Here is a 19,656-nt window from a genome sequence, read left to right on the forward strand (position 1 = left end):
CCTGAAGAAGAACTCTGTGTAAGCTCCAAAGCTTGTCTCACTCACCAACAGAAGTTAGTCCAATAAAAAAATATTAAGACCAGGAGGTGTCACCAGACCTGATGGTTTCAGAGAGGCCCAGTGATCCCTGTCATCCCAAGGCTGAGGTGCTGGACAGAACCTTTCCAAGCTTTCAGGTGTCAGCTATTTTCAAAACACAGTTTGGTTCAGAAATAAATATGCCAATTTGCCAATCCTCAAATGTAAAAAACCCCAACCAAGCCATGGGCACTCGATGAGCAAGAGCACTTCAGATTGCATTTTAGTGCCTTTTATATTTAATGTATAAATAATTAGACATAAGGAATAAAGCTTTATATTTAATTCATGTCATTAAAAACCTTCTGTATTGTTAATAGGCTTAGTTATAGGCGACATCTCTCTGAAATATTATTCTTTTGTGCATTTTAATAGGGTGCATTGTAAACACACCACTGTAAGCTGACAGCAGCTAATACTTACTCTAGACAGCACATGCCTAATTAAAGTCACTTATTTTATGTTTTTTTTAAGTTCGCTCACTCGAGATTTCCAAACTGCTTTTCCCTCTTGGCTGGGAGCACAAGGGAGATGCTGGGAGGTGAAGGGCCCTGATTCTGGGCTGAGGAGCACTCAGTGCAGCTTGGAGAGGTCTCCTGAGCCTCAGTCACAGTGCACTGGGCCAAGACCTTTGCAGGGCCTGGTTTAGACACTTCAGCACCCCCATGGCTCTGCTGCTCACTTGGTGTGGTGATGGCAGGGGATCACCTTTTCCTCCCAGAGAGGCAGCAACAGCAGCAGGGGACCCCTTTGCCCCCAGGAGTAGTGGCTGCCGCTGTGCCTCTCCCCTCAAGAGCAGCAGGGTCCAGAGAGCACTAACACCCCAGCTGCTGGGCGCAGTACATCTGCTTGGCTGGGTGGGCCAGGCTCACTGCACCTTCTAATCTTCTCTTGGTAGGAAACTCCAACCACACCCTCTTCCTCCCAGCTGCACTCGCTGTCCTGGCAGCCAAGGCAGGGAGGGGGAAGATCCCATGGACTGGGGTGATCTTTCTGGGGCTGGGTACAGGGAGGCAGTGCGGCCTAGTGGATAGAGTGCTGTACTGGGACTTGGGTGGCCTGGCTTCTATTCCTGGCTACAGCTTTGGGCTATTGAAGTGACTCCCCCAAGGTCACGCACCTTTCTCTGCTTTAGTTTCCCCAGCTGTGGAATGGGGATGATGATACGAAGCTCCTTTGTAAAGCGCTTTGAGATCTGCTGGTGAGCAGCTCTTTGTAAGAGTTAGGGGTTATTAGTAAGCTGGCCTGAGTAGTGCAGAGCACAGTGGTTGCCTGCAGTGCAGGATGGTGCCGAAGCATGTTCTTCCATGACCTGTGACCTTCTATGCTTCTTTGCCATTATTCTTTGTACCAATGTTTGGAGTCCTTCGTGCACAGAACAAAGCAAAAGCAGCACAAACTGCTTTGCTGCAGGCACACTGGGAAGCCATGGGGAACACAGTCTGCATTCTCCAGGGGCTATCTGGGTAGGGAGTTACTCAGTAGTCCTCTGCATGCTTACTACAGTAGCTCTGCATTTGTCACTCTTCACCCGCAAACCCGGCATGTTAGTGCAGATACAGGAGAAGCTGTGTGTGCTGTGTGTAGCTGATATGTGTGTGTATATGTTCTCTACAGGGCATTCTGTTTTCTACCCCGGAGTGTCTGAAGGCTCCCCAAGACTTGGTGAAGCTCTACCTGCATGAGTCAAACCGGGTGTACCGGGATAAGATGATTGATGAGACAGATTTCAGCACATTTGATAAAATGCAGACAGAGATGGTAAAGAAGTTCTATGATGTAAGTATTGCAGTTGGTGTTTGTCAGATTAACATGCTCTGGGATATCCTCTCAGGGGCTAGCTGCACAGGAGGCAGAGGTGGATTTTGGAAAAAAATAACAGTACCCGAAGTCTGCTCAAGACATCTTATGTGTTTGGAGATGACAGTGTTGGGGAGAACACAAGGCAGGGTGTCCAGGCCTCTCTGGTCTCTTCTCAGCTGTGCCACTGGCTGGCTGTATGACTCCGGACTAGTCACTGCACCTTTCTCTGTGTCTCAGTTTCCCAAGGACTGTCTACACTAAAAAAACACAGCAGCTGGGCCACTGCAGCGCTTCAATGAAGACACTACTTATGCTGATGGGAGGGGTTCTCCACTTCACCGAGAGGCGGTAGCTAAGTTGACAGGAGAATTCTCCCATCGACCTAGCACTGTCTACACCAGTGGTTAGGTCAGTTGAACTATGTCACTCAGGAGTGTGGATTATTCCTAGTGTAGACCAGGCCCCAGTCTGTCAAATGGGTAAAGTAGTGGATCCCTGACTCACAGGGCTGCGGGGCTCAATTAACTAAGGTAAGTAAAGAGCTTCAGGAGTCTCCAATGATAGGTGCTAGACAAGAGTCAAGCTTGGGCTGAGTTCCCTGGTCTCCACAGGAGGAGGCTGGGGTCAAGATGCAGTCTTGAGTCCTTGGCTCTCCTCCTTGGTCCAACAATATATTTCCAAGGAAAGCTCTGTACCCTACCCCCTTTGGGCTGGTCTACACACAGTGACACCCCTTTAACTGTACCAGTAGCATTACAATGGTATGCTCCTTCTAGTGTGGATGCAGTTAAAGGTGCTTCTACTTGGATAAGTCCTCTTACACAAGCATAACTGTGTCCACACTAGGGCTTGTACTCATTTAATTATCCCAGTATAAAGTAACACCCTCAACTGCCATAGTTAAACCAGTACCAACGCTGCGTGTAGGCCAGGCCTTAGAGCTCAGAGGGATCCAGCCTCAGAGATCCCAGCGGTACTGAAGGTGAGGGGGCTTCTCTAGTGCTGTGCCCTCCCTGTGCACATGAGTGGGCCCCTCCCTCTTTTACTGCTCCCTCCATCCCTCCCCTGAACTGAACAAGAACCCTCAGACCCCCCTGCCCTTCATCCTGGGCACTGGTAGCTGACCCAATACACACACCCTGCAGCCATGCACTGTTCGGCCTCCAGCTCTCACCACACACTGGGCACTCCCTGTCCTGACAGCTTCATCCAATCTGCTTTCCCTGCAGTGCTTCCTGTCCCCAATGAGGCACCCAGTATTAAGAATAGTGGATCACATCAGAGCTTATCTCTCATAACTGTGCTATCTGCAGATGTTCTCCCCTTCCATATAACTGCCTAATCCTGGGGTGAATCTGATGGAGCACTCGTTCTCAGCAATACTTTGTGGCAATCAGCTTCGTGGCTGAACTATGCATTGCATAAAAAAATTATTTTACCAGATTGAAATTTGTTGCCTTGCATTTTCAGCGACTGCCCCTTTGCTCTGTATTATGAAGAAGGATTAATAGGAACACCCGATGTACTCTGGTTAGGGACTTTGTCAGGACTTTCTGAAAGTCCAAATGCACTATCTCGGCTTTCTGTAAGCGGAGGGGTGAAAACATTATATCAACTGGATCAACGTTGCCCACATGTTTGTTGACCCCCTCTAAGATTTCTGATAGACTGGTATGGCATGATTTCCTTTACAAAAGCTGTGTTGACCCTTACCCACCCAATCATGTTCATCTGTGTGTCTGATAATTCTATTGTTTACTATAGTTTCAACCAATTTGCTTGGTATTGGAGTTAGACTTATCAGCCTGTAATTGCCAGGGTTTCCTCTGGAACCTTTTTTAAGAATTGGTGTCAATTAGGTATCCTGCAGTCATCTGATACAGAAGCTGATTTAAGTGATAGGTTGCATACCACAGTTTGTAGTTCTGCAATTTCATATTTGAGTTCCTTCAGAACTCTTGGGTGAATACCATCTAGTCCTGGGGACTTATTACTGTTTAATTTATCAATTTGTTCCAAAACCACCTCTATCGACACCTCACTCTGGGACAGTTCCTCAGATTTGTCACCCAGAAAGAACGTCTCAGATGTGGGAATCTCCCTCACATCCTTTGCAATGAAGACTGATGCAAAGAATTCATTTAGCTTCTTCAGAATGGCCTTATGTTTCTTGAGTGCTCCATTAGCACCTCGGTTGTCCAGTGGCCCCACTGATTGTTTGGCAGGCTTCCTTACTCATCTTCTCTCTAAACCAGTGGTTTCCAAACTTTATTGGTTCATATACCATGTTCTTAAAAAGATGATGTTGTAAGTACCATGTGCAAATTTCTCCTTTTTGTGCACATTTTAGTCTTTAATAGGCTTAACTGTATTTTGACATGTACTTTTGTTTGCTAAACAGTCCCAATCTTTTCATTCCCTCTTCCTAGGGAAGTTTAGCCAGGCCTCTAATCATTCTCTGACCCCCCCTCTCTATTTTCCCTATATCCTTTTCAATAGAGTGACCAGAATTAAATACAGTTCTACAGGAGAGGGTGAACCATGGATTTATATAATGGCATTATAATATATCAGTGTTATATTTTATTCCTTTCCTGTAGTGCCCTCACACTTCATTTGCTTTACAGCCTCCACTGCCCATAGAAGAGAGGTTTTCATGGAGCTGTCCACAGCAATGTCCAGCTCTGGTTCCTGTCTGGGGAGAGTTAATTTAGAGCCCAGTGAGGGGTGTGGATACTTCACATTATTCCTTCCAATGTGCATAATGTTGCATTTATCACTGAATTTCATCTTCACTAGTCCTATCCAACTGTGGGGGTCAGAGGAGTTCGAAGTTCCTCACTGCTTTCTCCAGTCTAGCCTAGCCTAAATAATCTGGTGTCTTCTGTAAGCTTTGCCACCTCACTGCTTGCCCCTTTTCTTGATCATTGCTAACTTGTTTCAGCATTGGCTCTTTTTATAGCTCCACCTGTGACAGGGCCTCATTTCTAATCCCTGAAAAGGATAGGCACCTCCTTGACCCCCTCTCCTGACGACTGATGCCAGAGAAATAGGGTAGATTCCAAGGCCAGAAGGGGCCATTGTGATCATTTAGTCTGACCTCCTGCATAACATGGGCTATAGAACTTCCCCACAATAATTCCGAGAGCAGCACTTTCAGAAAGACATCCACTCTTGATTAAAAATTTGTCAGTGATATAGACTCTGCCACAACCTTCGCTATAGTTTCCTTGCAGTGCCCTTGTTCTCCTTAAGTGCTTCCTCTGCCCTCTTGTGTTGCAGCAGAGCCACCAGTTATCTCACAATACTGTGTGCTGTCCTGGTCATCCCATCTCAAAAAGGACATCGTAGAACTGAAGGGGTTCAGTGAAGAGCAACGAGAAAGGCCTGGAAAAACCCTCATATGAAGATAGATTGAAAAGATTGGGATTGTCACATTGCTAAGGAGAGAAATAAGAGGGGACATGTTAAAAGTCTATCAAATAATGGATGGTCTAGAGAGAGGAGATGAGGAACTTTTGTTCTCTCTATCTCACAGCCCAAGAACATGGGGAAAGTCAATTAAATGAACAAAGTGGGAAGTTCAAACTGGTAAAAGGAAATCCCTTTTCACACAATGTGTAAGTAGACTGTAGAACTCACTTGCAGAAAGTCATTAAGCCGAATAATTTAGCAAGATTCAAAAAGAGATTGGACGTTGAGATGGATCACAAGAATATCCAGGGTGATCATAATTAATAAATAATAATTAATAAAAAAATGTGAAGGAAGATTAACCCTTCATCCTAAGGGCTTCAGACTTATGTGCATGGCAGATGACCCCATACCTGCCTACTGCGGGGTTCTTACACCTTCCTCTGACACATCTGGCACCGACAACCAGGGGTGCTGGAACAATTTATATAGTGGGGGTACTGAGAGCTAGTGACCCAAACTGTAAACCCTGTATATGATAGGAACCACTTTAAGTCAGGGGGCACGGCAGCATCCCTAGTTCCAGCATCTATGCTGGCCACTGTCTGATCCAGTCTGGCAATTGCGGTGTTCCTCGTTGTTTTTATAACAATGGCTATTTACTTTTCAAATTCCTTCTTAACCATCCTAATTTCAATTTTACATTTTTACTCACCGTAAATGAGGTTCCTTTTTATTCATTTCACTTGAGCTGACTTTTGACTTTTTTGAAAGATACTTGTTTGGCTTCAGTAATCTCGTGTACCGTGTCACTCAACCTTCCTGCTTCTCTTTTGAGTTCAGGGGCATAGATATACCTTCCATGACGCTGCTATGGTATGCTTGAGCAGCCACCATGCTGAATCCAAAGGATTTTAATTTCCTCATTTTTGATGTTAAGTTTTTGGGACCTTTTACAGAAAACCCTCCCTTTTTAAAATGTAATGTCCCAGTGCTAGCTTTCATTATGATCCTTGCCATTAGGTAGCTGAACTTCCTGAAATTATATTGTGGCTCCTGTAAGTGCCTCTGAGCTTGTAATGGAACACCCCAAAGTCAGGAAACAAAAAAGTGAAGGTTTGCTGACCCCATTTTACTCTGCACCACTACGTAGATGCTTTGAAATGCTGGTTTGGAATCTGTGAGCTGTGATTATGCTTAGATATAAATTTAAAGCTCAGGTGTAGAAAACCATTGTATCATCTGAGAAATACTATGTGTTCATTATGCCGGAGATTTGGGGCAACACTTTCAAAAGTGCATAAGTGCCCTTGTTGACAAGAAGGCTAACGGCATTTTGGGCTGTATAGGTAGGAGCATTGCGAGCAGATTGAGGGATGTGATCATTCCCCTCTATTTGGCATTGGTGAGGCCTCATCTGGTGTAATGTGTCCAGTTTTGGGCCCCGCACTACAAGAAGGATGTGGAAAAACTGGATAGTCCAGCGGAGGGCAACAAAAATTATTAGGCGGCTGGAGCACATGACTTATGAGGCGAGGCTGAGAGAACTGGGATTGTTTAGTCTGCAGAAGAGAAGAATGAGGGGGGATTTAATAGTTGCTTTCAACTACCTGAAAAGGGGTTCCAAAGAGGATGGATCTAGACTGTTCTCAGTGGTACCAGATGACAGAACAAGGAGTAATGGTTTCAGGTTGCAGTGGGGGAGGTTTACGTTGGATATTAGGAAAAACTTTTTCACAAGGAAGGTGGTGAAGCACTGGAATGGGGTACATAGGGAGGTGGTATAATCTCCTTCCTTAGAGGTTTTTAAGGTCAGGCTTGACAAAGCCCTGGCTGGGATGATTTAGTTGGGGATTGGTCCTGCTTTGAGCAGGGAGTTGGACTAGATGACCTTCTGAGTTAGGAGTCCAAGTCCCTTTGTCTTTTAAATCAGTGGGAGGCAGGTGCCTAGGCACTTTGGACAATCCCAGTAGCTGCCTAACTGCATCATTTATGTATGTTTAAAAATCTGCCCCCAAGGTCCAGATCTAGACAAGGATTTAGGCACATTAGCCCAAGATTTAGACATCACTGAGATCCTCAGAATCTCCACTCAGCTGCTGCTTACCTCTATTGGTGCCTAAATTTCCTAGGCACCTACATTTTCACCATTGCAGTCCCCATGGTGTCTGAGTTTCTGCTAATGAGCATGTGCACAGCATGTGCACAGCTACCTCGGTCTAGGCACCAGGCGCCTGTCTTACGTCTAAATCAAGTGGGATCCTCAAACTAGGCTTGCCCCATTTCACCTGGTGAAGAATTGCATTGATCTCTTCTCCTGAAAAGAGCTTTCCCTTTGCTGCAATAGCAACAGGACATTCTGTATTTCCCTTTTGCATTTCATTGGCAGGAAATCGAGGAGACTCTAGAGGAGACCAAGAAGATGAACATGTACTGCCATTTTGCTAGAGGCGTTGGGGAACCCAAATACATGCCTGTTCAGACCTGGGAGTCACTGAATCACATCCTTGTGGAAGCCTTGGATAACCACAATGAGGTCAATGCTGCCATGAATCTGGTGCTCTTTGAAGATGCCATGTGCCATGTGTAAGGGGATTTTCTGTCTTTGTACTCTCACAGAGTCATCAGCCTAAATGTCTTTGGAGCTGGTCTGTGTAATGCATTTCTGTTAACATTTTCAGAGGGGATGAGCAGCCATAATCACAGATGATGTCAGGAGGAGCTGTAGGAGTGCAGCACTTCTGAAGAGTCAGACCCTGGGTATCTCAAATTGGACATGCAAACTAGGGGCTCTTCCAATTAGCGGCCATTAATCTCTCCTCAGCTTTTCATCTGTCCACTGGGGATTTCCTATCTCCCTGGGATATTGGAAGCCTTTTCTCATTGATGTTTAGCAAGTACTTTGAAACCTTCAGGCAGAGGGCACTGTAGTAGTACAAAGATGAATTACACAGAGGTTTCAATTTTCAAATGGGGCTGCCTAAGTAGGGTACACAATTTTGCTTGCCAGCCCTCAGTACATAGGTACCATAATATGTGTTTTAAATAGAAGTTTGATTGTGTCATTGTGCAAGAAAAACTTGGAAAATTGGTATGTGGTAACATATTTGAAAGCCTGTAAGTCACATTGGAGCCCATGTCACACTTTCACATGACTTTCAAAGGTGTTAGGTGCCTAAAGCTGCAGAGTGGCGCCTGGGCAGAAGGTTAAAAGTTTCTAAGCAGATATGGGCCTACTTCCCTTGATTTCAATGAAACGTAATCACCTAAAATGCATAAGTCCTTTTGACAATCCCGCTATGCGCATGTCTGCACCTGGTGGCACTGAATACCTTTGGGAATGCGGCCCTTAGCAGCTAAGTCTCACTGCAAGTCAATGGAATTTAGGCTCCTGTGGTCAGATTTTTAAAGATTTTCAGGCACCTAAAAATGCAGATAGGTGCCTAGTGAGATTGCCAAAAGCACCTAAGTGAATTAGGTTCATCTAAGTGAAATCAATGGGAGTTGGGAGCCTAGGTTCTTTTGAAAATGTTACCTGGTGACTATATATACTGTACATATGAATCTCTGAACTAACAGAGCCCTAGAGCCCCATTAGCTACACTGAAGCAGTACTTTTTCATTAGGAAAGGGTGGTCTCACAGTTCCTTAAGTACCAGGAAACCAATCCAATTACTATTATAGAAAAGAACAACAGATACAATCCTTTGATCTACCCAGTTACTCCTTTGAGTCCTAGGAACTCACCATCCTTTCATTTCCTGCAGCATAGTGCCTTGATATTTAATAAAACCATAATAATGCTTCATGCTATGATGCTTTTATTCCATTCAGTTATTAAGCAGCAGTTTATCTTCAGCAAAGGCTTGCTTGGATCATCAAACTGTACTTGATTTTGTATTCTATGCATAAGGCAGACACACACACAAGCACTCTGAGTATTAGAATTTTTTCAGATTGTGATGTAAATGTTGTCTCTGTCATTTTCTCTTGTGTGCTCCCTGTGCACCAGAGAGGACTTGCTGGACCAAATCTGATTGCAGCCTCCCCCTAAATATTGTAAAAGATTGAGAGAAAAAGCTCTGAATTTTAAAGTTTGTTTTCACATTCCTCCTTGCTCCCCTCCTCCTTTATTCCCGCAGACGGTCTGTCAGACAGTATCACAGTTATGATCCTGACCCAAGATTTGATTCCTAAACTTCAGGAGTTAAATACAGTTAGTGGCTAAATCACCAAGTTGTTCAAGAGTTCAAATCCATCTGTGCTAATCACTAAATATTTCTATGGCCTTACCCACACACCTATACTTTCATAATTACTGATTTTTATCAGAGTTTTGCTTATTGCTCTGAAAGCAATGAAGAACCTGAGGAGAAATGAAATTAAACAAGTAGGCTAGCTGAGGCCAGTGAGGGCGTCTCATGGCATCCCGACCTTATTGAAAATGCAAATGAATTATTCTCATATTCAAGACGTGTCTGGGAGAGAGAACTGATGGAATATGAACTACAAGTAGTTAAAGTTTCTTTGGAGAGAAACAAAAATGGCTGGTGCTTTCATTGTGTTCTTAGCTACTTGAATGAAAAGTGGGATAACAGCACGTCTAAATCTTCAAAAGAAAGGTCCCAACTGATTGCAAACAGTTAGAAATCAGTATTTTATCCTGTTGGCTTTGTTGTATGGAAATTAAGGCCCAGACATATATGTAGGCAGACAATGGAACTGTTTCCAGAGAATCTCTCTACTGTTTCTCACTGTGCATGCCAGGTGGGATAGGCATGCCTCTGGACCCTTGCTATCAGTTAGCTTCTGGGACATGCCCCAAAGCAGCTTGTGTCATTTCGCTTTCAGTAAAATAGTGACATTGCAGGCCCCATGGCCATGTTAATCACTGCATTGGGATCTAAACCCTGGCTAGTGAGTGAGATTTTCCCCTCCCCCGCTGGGAGTGATTTACTTCTACAATATTTCCTGTTGAATGTTCTCAGAAATGTGTCATCTTCACACAATTAGCTCACTCTTCTTTGTTAGCACACTTTTTTCTGAAGGATATAGTCTAGTGCAAACAGGAATTAACTCAAGGACGACCTCTGGCCTTTGTTACACTGGTGCTCAGATCACAGTGATCTGCACTTATAATCAATGAATTTTTATTTAGTGCCCCATTCTTGTGCATGTCATTGGTGAGACTACTCCATGTGTCAGTGTGAGCAAGGGTGACAGAATCTGGCCCTTAAAAAATTAGTAGTTTTGATAAGGAATAAATATTGACAGAGTTTTCCTAGAAGGGATTTACACTAATCTAGATACATGAAGATATTAATAATACATAATGGGACTCCTCGTGTGACTAATACCTCACCAATGTCATCAAGCCCATGGTTAATGTGGATCCTTGGACATTTTCTGAAAGGAAATGTCTACTAGAGGAACTAATTAGAGCACATTTACACAGCAATTTAGTCTGGTTTGACCCATGTTCCATGTAAATGGAGGACTGAACTTTACTGTAAGATGTTCCTGAACATCATAACACAGCTTACGAATCCAGAAATAACCGAGATGGGAAGCTCTGAATTGCCATAGAACCATTTACTGGTTGGTTGTGTTGTTTACTACAGATCTCACCCGAAGAGTATCAACTGCAAACGTGCCTCTTAGATTGGCAGTGCTGCTGTGATTCTGCTCCTATTCTCAATCTAATTTGTTACTCGGTAAAATATGTATTGAAATGCTCCATATGGAAATAAGTTTTCTTGACCAGAGATTCTGTATGCTTCAATTTAGTTGCCGCATCAATCGTATCTTAGAATCCCCCAGAGGAAATGCCCTATTGGTTGGTGTAGGTGGAAGCGGCAAGCAGAGCCTGACAAGACTTGCAGCTTTCATTAGCTCACTGGAGGTTTTCCAGATCACTCTGAGGAAAGGCTATGGAATCCCTGACCTGAAGGTACGTGGCGTTGAATGGTGGGAAGGGAGAGGAAACAGAAACTTGTACTTCTTCCACACAGAGCTTTGTCTTTTCTGTGTGTTGGAGAAACCTCCAGTGTAAATGAAAAGAGATTCCAATCGGATCTCAAAGAATGGTCATTCTCTCTAAAATTCATCAGTTAATGTTTGCTCACGGCTTTGTACCTGTAAAGGGCTATAGAGAGTAAATGATAATGATTAATATAGTAAATTATTACTATTTTTAAGACAATAAAAAGAATACTTAATGAACCCAGGAGTAACCTACTATGGAATGATGTAGCTAGAGGTGGGAGAGATTTATTAAGTCATATCCAGTCCATCTCCCACTTCCTGGAGGCTATAAGAGTTGGAAACAGCACATGGATCTTGACAATACATTTTCTGGTAAACAGTGAATTGGAAGCTGTGAGACAGTTTTGATTGATGCAAATGGAAGGATTTATAAATGTTTTAGTTGCTGGTAAATGATGTAGAACTTAGTTTTGCAATGTCTCCCTGCTTTCCCACCAAGGCAAACTGGAGCTACGTTGTCCAAGTCCTGTCCTTCATCATCAGACTGGGGCTCCTGCTGGAATGAACAGCTTCCACTGAGAGGCCAGTTATAGCTCTGGTGATAGCAAATCATCAGCAAATTTCTACCAAGTTTTGAAAGCTCATATTTAAATGCATTTGCTTTCTTATTTAGGGTAATTTACTTTAGTGGAATGCAAGATTTGGCTTTTAGACAACGTTTATTTAATAATCAAATGTATTATGAGGAATCACTGGAGTTTTTATTTAATGTTACATCATCTTCTCCCTTCAGATAACTTTGCAGCACTGATCAGTTTGTTTTTCTTGCTTTCTGACGTCTGTGTAATCATCCTGAGCCTATCTATTTTCACCCATTCAGTTCCACCCGTGAAAAGGTTTCTGGGATAATCTGGTGCTGATCTCCTCCTATTTGTTAGATAGCCTACTCTTGCCACAAAGAGTATACTCTGATTCTTAGGTTCAGAAGCTTGTTTTCAAAGCACGTTCTTGTTTCAGGTTCTGTGATGGTGGAAGGTTGTTTGACATTCCCTTCACTCTGTACCCATTCTACAGGAATTTATGAAATACTGGTTGATTATTTTTTCTTGTGTCTAGAACAGCAAGATGGCTCAGTCTGCCATTGGCCCTTAACATTGTTATAATTCACTTATTCTAGGTATTCTATAGCAAATGTAACAACTGACTGTGTTTGGTAGAACCATATTTGCCTACTGAAGTTCTAAATGCGTTTCAAAAGCAATGTACTATCCTGAGCAACCTTCTATTCCTACTGTATTCTGTTCACATGAACTAATGGGAAAGGCCAGCTGAGGTGGTAGGAAAAAAACCCCAGAATCACAGTGACAGCTTTTGCTATTACTGTGTTTTAAATAATAGTGTTAATTTATGTTCATAATTGTGAGGCAGACACTCTGAAAAGGGGAGGAAGGATAGTCCAGTGGCTGGGGCACTAGCCTAGGGCTAGGACACCTGGGTTCATGTCCCTGCCATACCACAACCTACCTGTGAGAGCTTGTGTAAGTCAGATAGTCTCACTGTGCTACAGTTCCCCCTCTGTACAACAGGGATAATAGCCATGCTCTGCATTGTGGGGTTTGGGAGGATACATACATTGAAGATTGTGTGGTGCTCAGGTACCATGGTAATGGGGGAAACCCTGTACCTTAGGCTGTGTCTACAGTACAAGCTAGGGGTGTGATACCCCAATTTGTGTACACACATGTGCGCTAGCTCTGATTGAGCTAGTGAAAGTATAAATAGCAACGTAGCAGCAGAGGCATGGCTGAGCCATGCTGAGTATATCCCCACTGCTTTTGTACCCATCACGGCACTGCTGCTGCTCCCCGTCCTACTGTGGCTGCACTGATATTTGTATTCACACGAGCTTGATGAGAGCTAGCATGAATACATGTATATGAATAGGAGATCACAGGATGACCATAAGCTGTCAATGTGATGCTGCTGTGGAAAAGGCTAATGCAGTCCTAGGATGCCTTAGACAAGGTATTTCCAGCAGAGACAGGGAAGTGTTAGTACCATTACACCAGGCACTGGTGAGACCTCATCTGGAATATTGTGTGCAGTGCTGGTCTCCCATGTTTAAGAAAGATGAATTCAAACTGGAACAGGTGCAGAGAAGTGCTAATAGGTTTTTCATTCCTCTGATCACCCTATCTTATAAGAGAAGACACAAAGAGCGTGGCTTGTTTACATAAGAACATAAGAATGGCCATACTGGGTCAGACCAAAGGTCCATCAAGCCCAGTATCCTGTCCTCTGACCGTGGCCAATGCCAGATGCCCCAAAGGGAATGAACAGACAGATTATCGTCAAGTGATCCAGGCCCTGTCACCCAATCCCAGCTTCTGGCAAACAGAGGCTAGGGACACCATTTCTGCCCATCCTGGCTAATAGCCATTGATGGACCTATCTTCCATGAATCTATCTAGCTCCCTTTTGAACCCCATTATAGTATTGGCCTTCACAACACCCTCTGGCAAGGAGTTCCAGAGGTTGACAGTGCATTGTGTGAAAAAATACTTTTTTGTGATTGTTTTAAACCTGTTACCTATTAATTTCATTTGGTGGCCCCTTGTTCTTGTATTATGAGGAGGAGTAAATAACACTTCCTTATTTATTTTCTCTATACTACTCATGATTTTATAGACCTCTATCATATCCCCTCTTAGTCGCCTCTTTTCCAAGCTGAAAAGTCACAGTCTTATTAATCTCTCCTCATATGGAAGTCGTTCTATACCCCTAATCATTTTTGTTGCCCTTTTATGAACCTTTTCCAATTCCAAGATATCTTTTTTGAGATGGGGTGATCACATCTGCATGCAGTATTCATGGTGTGGGTGTACCATGGATTTATATAGAGGCAATATGATATTTTCTGTCTTATTATATATCCCTTTCTTGATGATTCCCAACATTCTGGTAACTTTTTTGACTGCCACTGCACACTGAGTGGATGATTTCAGAGAACTGTCCACAATGACTCCAAGATCTCTCTCTTGAGTGGTAACAGCTAATTTAGACCTCATCATTGTATATGTATAGTTAGGATTATGTTTTCCAATGTGCATTACTTTGCATTTATCAACATTAAATTTCATCTGCCATTTTGTTGCCCAGTCACCCAGTTTTATGAGATTCTTTTGTAGCTCTTCGCAGTCTGCCTGGGACTTAACTATCTTGAGTAGTTTTGTATCATCTGCAAATTTTGCCACCTCACTCTTTACCCCTTTTTCATATCATTTATGAATATGTTGAATAGGACTGGTCCCAGTACAGACCCCTGGGGGGTATCACTATTTAACTCTCTCCATTCTGAAAACTGACCATTTATTCCTACCCCTTGTTTCCTATCTTTTAACCAGTTACCAGTCCATGAGAGAACTGCTTATTTTGCTTAAGAGCCTTTGGTGAGGGAACTTGTCAAAGGCTTTCTGAAAATCTAAATACACTATATCCACTGAGTCTCCTTTGTCCGCATGCTTGTTGACCTCCTCAAAGAATTCTGGTAGACTGGTGAGGTATGATTTCCCTTTACGAAAAACATGTTGACTATTTCCCAACAAATTATGTTCATCTATGTGTCTGAGAATTTTGTTCTTTACGATACTTTCAACCAATTTGCCTGTTACTGAAGTGCGGCTTAGCCTAACCAAAAGAAGGCTGAGGGGAGATATGATTGCTCTCTATAAAAACACCAGAGGGATAAATATCAGGGAGGGAGAGGAGTTATTTAAGTTAAGTATCATTGTTGACAGAAGAACAAATGGATATAAACTGGCCATCAACAAGTATAGGCTTGAAATTCGGTGATGGTTTCTAACCATCAGAGGAGTGAAGTTCTGGAACTGCTTATCGGGGGTGGGGGTGGGGGAAGTGAGGACAAAAAAACCTAACTGGCTTCAAGACTGAGCTTGCTAAGTTTATGGAGGGGTATGATGAGACTGTCTGCAATAGCATGTGGCCCATTGGCGACTGCCATTAGCAAAAATCTCCAATGGCTGGAGAAAGGACATTAGATAGGGAGGGCTCTGAGTTTACAGATAATTCTTTCTCAGGTGTCTGCCTGGTGGGTCTTGTCCATATGCTCAGGGTCTAACTGATTGTCACATTTTGGATCGGGAAGGAATTTTCCCCTGGGTCAGATTGGCAGAGACCCTGGGGTTTTTTCTCCTGCCTCTGCAGCGTGTGGCCTGGGTCACTTGCAGGTTTAAACTAGAGTAAATGGTGGATTCTCTGTAACTTGAAGTCTTTAAACCATGATTTGAGGATTTCAGTAACTCAGCCAAAAGTTAGGGATCTATTACAGGAGCGGGTAGATGAAGTTCTGTGGCCTGCAATCTGCAGGAGGTCAGACTAGATGATCATGATGATCCCTTCTGGCCTTAAAGTCTATGAGTCTGATAGAGGGCTCATGTGACTTCGCGATAGTAATTGAGCCCTTCTCACAAATGTGATCACAAATGCTTGGCAGAATCTATTTGCACTTGTGTGCTTTCTGAAGGAAAGGGATGAAGGAAGGAAAACTAGGGTTACCATACATCCGATTTTTCCCAGACATGTCCGGCTTTTCGGCAATCAAACCCCCGTCCGGGGGGAATTGCCAAAAAGCCGAACGTGTCCGGGAAAAATACCGGCCGGGCACTTCCTCTCCCGCGGCTGCTCTGCTCCTCCCCTGACTCAGACTTCGGCTCTGTTTAAGAGCCAAGCTGCCCGAGCCAGCGCTACCGGCTTCGGGCAGCCCCCTTGCCTCCGGACCCCAAGCCGCCGGCCGGGCACTTCTCCTCCCCAGCTCCAGCTGCTCTGCTCCTCCCCTGACTCAGACTTCGGCTCTGTTTAAGAGCCAAGCTGCCCGAGCCAGCGCTACCGGCTTTGGGCAGCCCCCGTGCCTCCGGACCCCGAGCCGCCGGCCAGGCACTTCCCTTCCCGGGCTCCAGCTGCTCTGCTCCGGCGGCGCAGGGTCCGGAGGCAAGGGGGCTGCCTGAAGCTGGTAGCGCTGGCTCAGGCAGCTCGGCTCTTAAACAGAGCCGAAGAGTCAGGGGAGGAGCAGAGCAGCTGGAGCCCGGGAGGGAAAGTGCCTGGCCCGGGGCGCAGGGTCTGGAGGCATAGGGGCTGCCTGAAGCCCGAGTGCTACCGGCTTCATGGTTTGCCGGGCAGCCTCCAGACCCTGCGCCCCCAGCTGGGTGCTTCCCCTCCCGAGCTCCAGCTGTGCTGGGGAAGCGCTGGCCGGGGGCGCAGGGTCTGGAGGCTGCCCGGCAAACCGTGAAGCCGGTAGCGCTCGGGCAGCCCTTTTCGCGTGGCTGGGAGGGAGGAGGGGGAGTTAGGGCGGGGACGTTGGGGAAGGGGCGGGAAGGGGCGGAGTTGGGGCGGGGCCGGGGGTGGGAAAGGGGCGGGGCCGGGGCCCGTGGAGTGTCCCCTTTTTTTATTTTTTAAATATGGTAACCCTAGGAAAACAGCACAGTTAACTAGTCCTATCGAAAATATTCCCAGTATGTCCTCCACAGGGGAGAAGAAATGATGCAGTGGAAAAGAAAATTTTTCACAATATTCTTATGGTCTCGCTACTCTGTGGGCAGAATATAAGTCCTTAACTGAGGCTCCTTCGCTCAGCTGCACAGTGTGTTGTGAACACACCATGCTGAATTACTGAAATAAAAAGGGAGAAGTAGAGAATAGGGACAGAAAGAACAGCATATCCAGCCACTTAGATCATCTCACATATATGATTCAATGTATTCCATAATTGTGCAACACAACACTTTAAATATTGTGGCAGCAGCCACCAGCAGCAGATCACTGTCTAGAAAGGTCTCTGCAATCTGGCACGATCTACACTTCAAACTAATCAGGGATTCTACCATCCACGTTTAACAGAAATAGCAACAGTGCTCCATCTTCAGCAATAATCCGTGATTTTTAAATGCCCTGTCTCCAATCAGAAAGTTTTAAAAAGATCATTTCCTGAATAAAATGATTAGAAAATGATGTTGTATTTTGTGTCTCAGTTTTCTCAGGGTCTGTCTTTTTATTTGTCTTTTGTACAGCATAGAGCAAGTTGTCAATGCTTAGCAAGTAATAATAATAATAATAATAAATTAATACTATCAGTATCCTTGGAAATGTTCTGCCATAAAGTGGAGAAGATATAAAGAACAAGCTTCATGCTAATTAATTCTGATTGTTTTGTTTTCAGTTAATCAGAAGATTTTGAATAGGCAACATCCTGCCTGAAATGTCCCCAGTGAAAACACACTTTGTGACTGAGACTTTGCAGTAGATGAACAAAAACTCCTTATTTACTTTCCTTTCAATCTACAGGCAGACTTGGCAAACCAGTATATTAAAACTGGAGTGAAGAATGTTGGCACTGTATTCCTTATGACTGATGCCCAGGTGGCTGATGAAAGGTTCTTAGTGCTGGTAAATGACTTGTTAGCTTCAGGTATGCATCTCATTGACTTTATTTCCGTTCTCCTTTCCCATATAAATGTGCACATAGTGATGTCTGCAGCTGTTCCATAGAAGAGATTGTAACATTTGCTTAAAATGATAACTAAACAAAGTAAGCTACATAATTTGTAAATTAAACCCCAAGGAAGAAATCAGTGCTCAGATCTTCTTAGCAGAGAAGGACTGCACCAGCTAGTAGATTTTGGCCTTCTCAGATGTCTATGACCCAGTCAGTTTAGTTTGCACCCTACTTTCATAGCTCTTTAATTCTACTTATAACTGTTAAGTCACTTCTGTGTGGGGCAATATGCTAGTGGAGTGTGGAGTCAGAGGAAGTGTTTCATTGAAGGATGTGCAGTGTCCATCCCTATGAGAGGCAGTTTAGTGGTATAACATAACTCCCACTAGTCCTGGTTACAGAATTTGACTTCACTGTTTGCCAGAGCTGGGTGACTAATGCAAAGCCATTGAAAGACCACGTGTTTGAATGCCAGATAGCTGTTCAGTCCAATCACGTTCCTTTCTTGTTAATTTTTGTAGACACATTTGTGTGGCTGGGGTTTTTTGTGCTTGGAGAATAGCTGTTCTTCCCATGAATACCCTGATTTCTGTGCAGACCATGACATTTGCATGTGAATTCAGCATTTGCATTTCACCTCACTCCTGGTTAGCTTAGCAGAGCACAGAAGCAATACAAGGACTCAGATGACCAATGATACACCACAAACAGTGAATAATCAAGAGTTGACATAGAATATTAGCATTGCATTCATAGCTGAAGCGAAGTTTGTGAACAGCCCACTGGCTGAAGTATGTTCATATCACATTCAAACAATCTGAACAGCAAATGAATTTGCAGATGCCAGAGACTGTTTGTGGATAATTCCTAACCAGGAAGAGGGGTTTAATTTGCTGGGTAAATTGTGTGTTGTGTGTAGTTCCCCCAGCAACCCCATGCGCTGCCCTCCTACGGGGACAACATGAGCATCCCCCAGCCCTAATTACAGCACTGTAGGTGCCTGTCAGCATGGAGGAGGCCCACACAGCCTCTCTTACAGTTTTCTGTTTCCCTTCCAGTCACCAAAAGGCTGCCCGTTTGCTTCAATGGGTCTGCTCTTAGATAGGGTTACCATATTTCAACAATCAAAAAAGAGGACGGGAGGAGCCCCACCCTAGCCCCGCCCCCATCCTGTCCTAGCCCCGCCCCTGCCCCTTCCACTCCCTCCCACTTCCTGCCCCCTCAGAACCCCCAACCCTCCCCCCCACTCCTTGTCCCCTGACTGCCCCCCAGGACTCCACCCCCTCCCTAAGCCTCCCTGCCTCTTGTCCCCTGACAGCCCCCCCCCCCAGAACTCCTGACCCATCTAAACCCCTCTGCTCCCTGTCCCCTGACTGCCCCCTCCTGGGACCCCTGCTCCTAACTGCCCTCCAGAACCCCACCCCCTATCTAAGACTCCCTGTTCCTTGTCCCCTAACTGCCCCCTCCTAAGACCCCCCCCAACTGTCCCCCAGGACCCTACCTCCTACCTGTACCCTGACTGCCCAAAACCTTATCCACCCTCCCCCAGAAAGCCCGCCCCGAACTCCCGACCCCCCCCCGCTCCTTGTCCCCTGACTGCCCCCTCCTGGGACCTGTGCTCCTAACTGCCCTCCAGAACCCCACCCCCTACCTAAGCCTCCCTGTTCCTTGTCCCCTAACTGCCCCCTCCTGAGACCCCCCCACCTGTACCCTGACTACCCAAAACCTTACACCCCCAACCCCCAGACAGCCCCCCCCGAACTCCCTGACCCATCCAACCCTCCCCCATGCTCCCTGTCTCTTGATTACCCCCCCCCCTCCCCCAGAACCTCCCTGCCGCTTCTCTGACCCCCAGCCCCCTTACTGTG

General features: G+C 45.0%; 1 protein-coding gene across 1 annotated transcript in view; it reads left to right on the forward strand.

Moving 5' to 3' along the window:
• The window catches only part of DNAH9 (dynein axonemal heavy chain 9), a 405,383-nt gene that overhangs the window by 172,220 nt on the left and 213,507 nt on the right, over window positions 1-19,656 (forward strand). Inside the window, exons 42-45 of the mRNA XM_065563307.1 lie at window positions 1,696-1,857; window positions 7,685-7,881; window positions 11,083-11,245; window positions 17,638-17,761. Coding sequence (XP_065419379.1) covers window positions 1,696-1,857; window positions 7,685-7,881; window positions 11,083-11,245; window positions 17,638-17,761 — 646 coding nt within the window. The remainder of the gene's footprint in view (window positions 1-1,695; window positions 1,858-7,684; window positions 7,882-11,082; window positions 11,246-17,637; window positions 17,762-19,656) is intronic.

The sequence above is a fragment of the Chrysemys picta genome, chromosome 12, assembly GCF_011386835.1.
Source record: "Chrysemys picta bellii isolate R12L10 chromosome 12, ASM1138683v2, whole genome shotgun sequence".
NCBI classification, from domain to species: domain Eukaryota; kingdom Metazoa; phylum Chordata; order Testudines; family Emydidae; genus Chrysemys; species Chrysemys picta.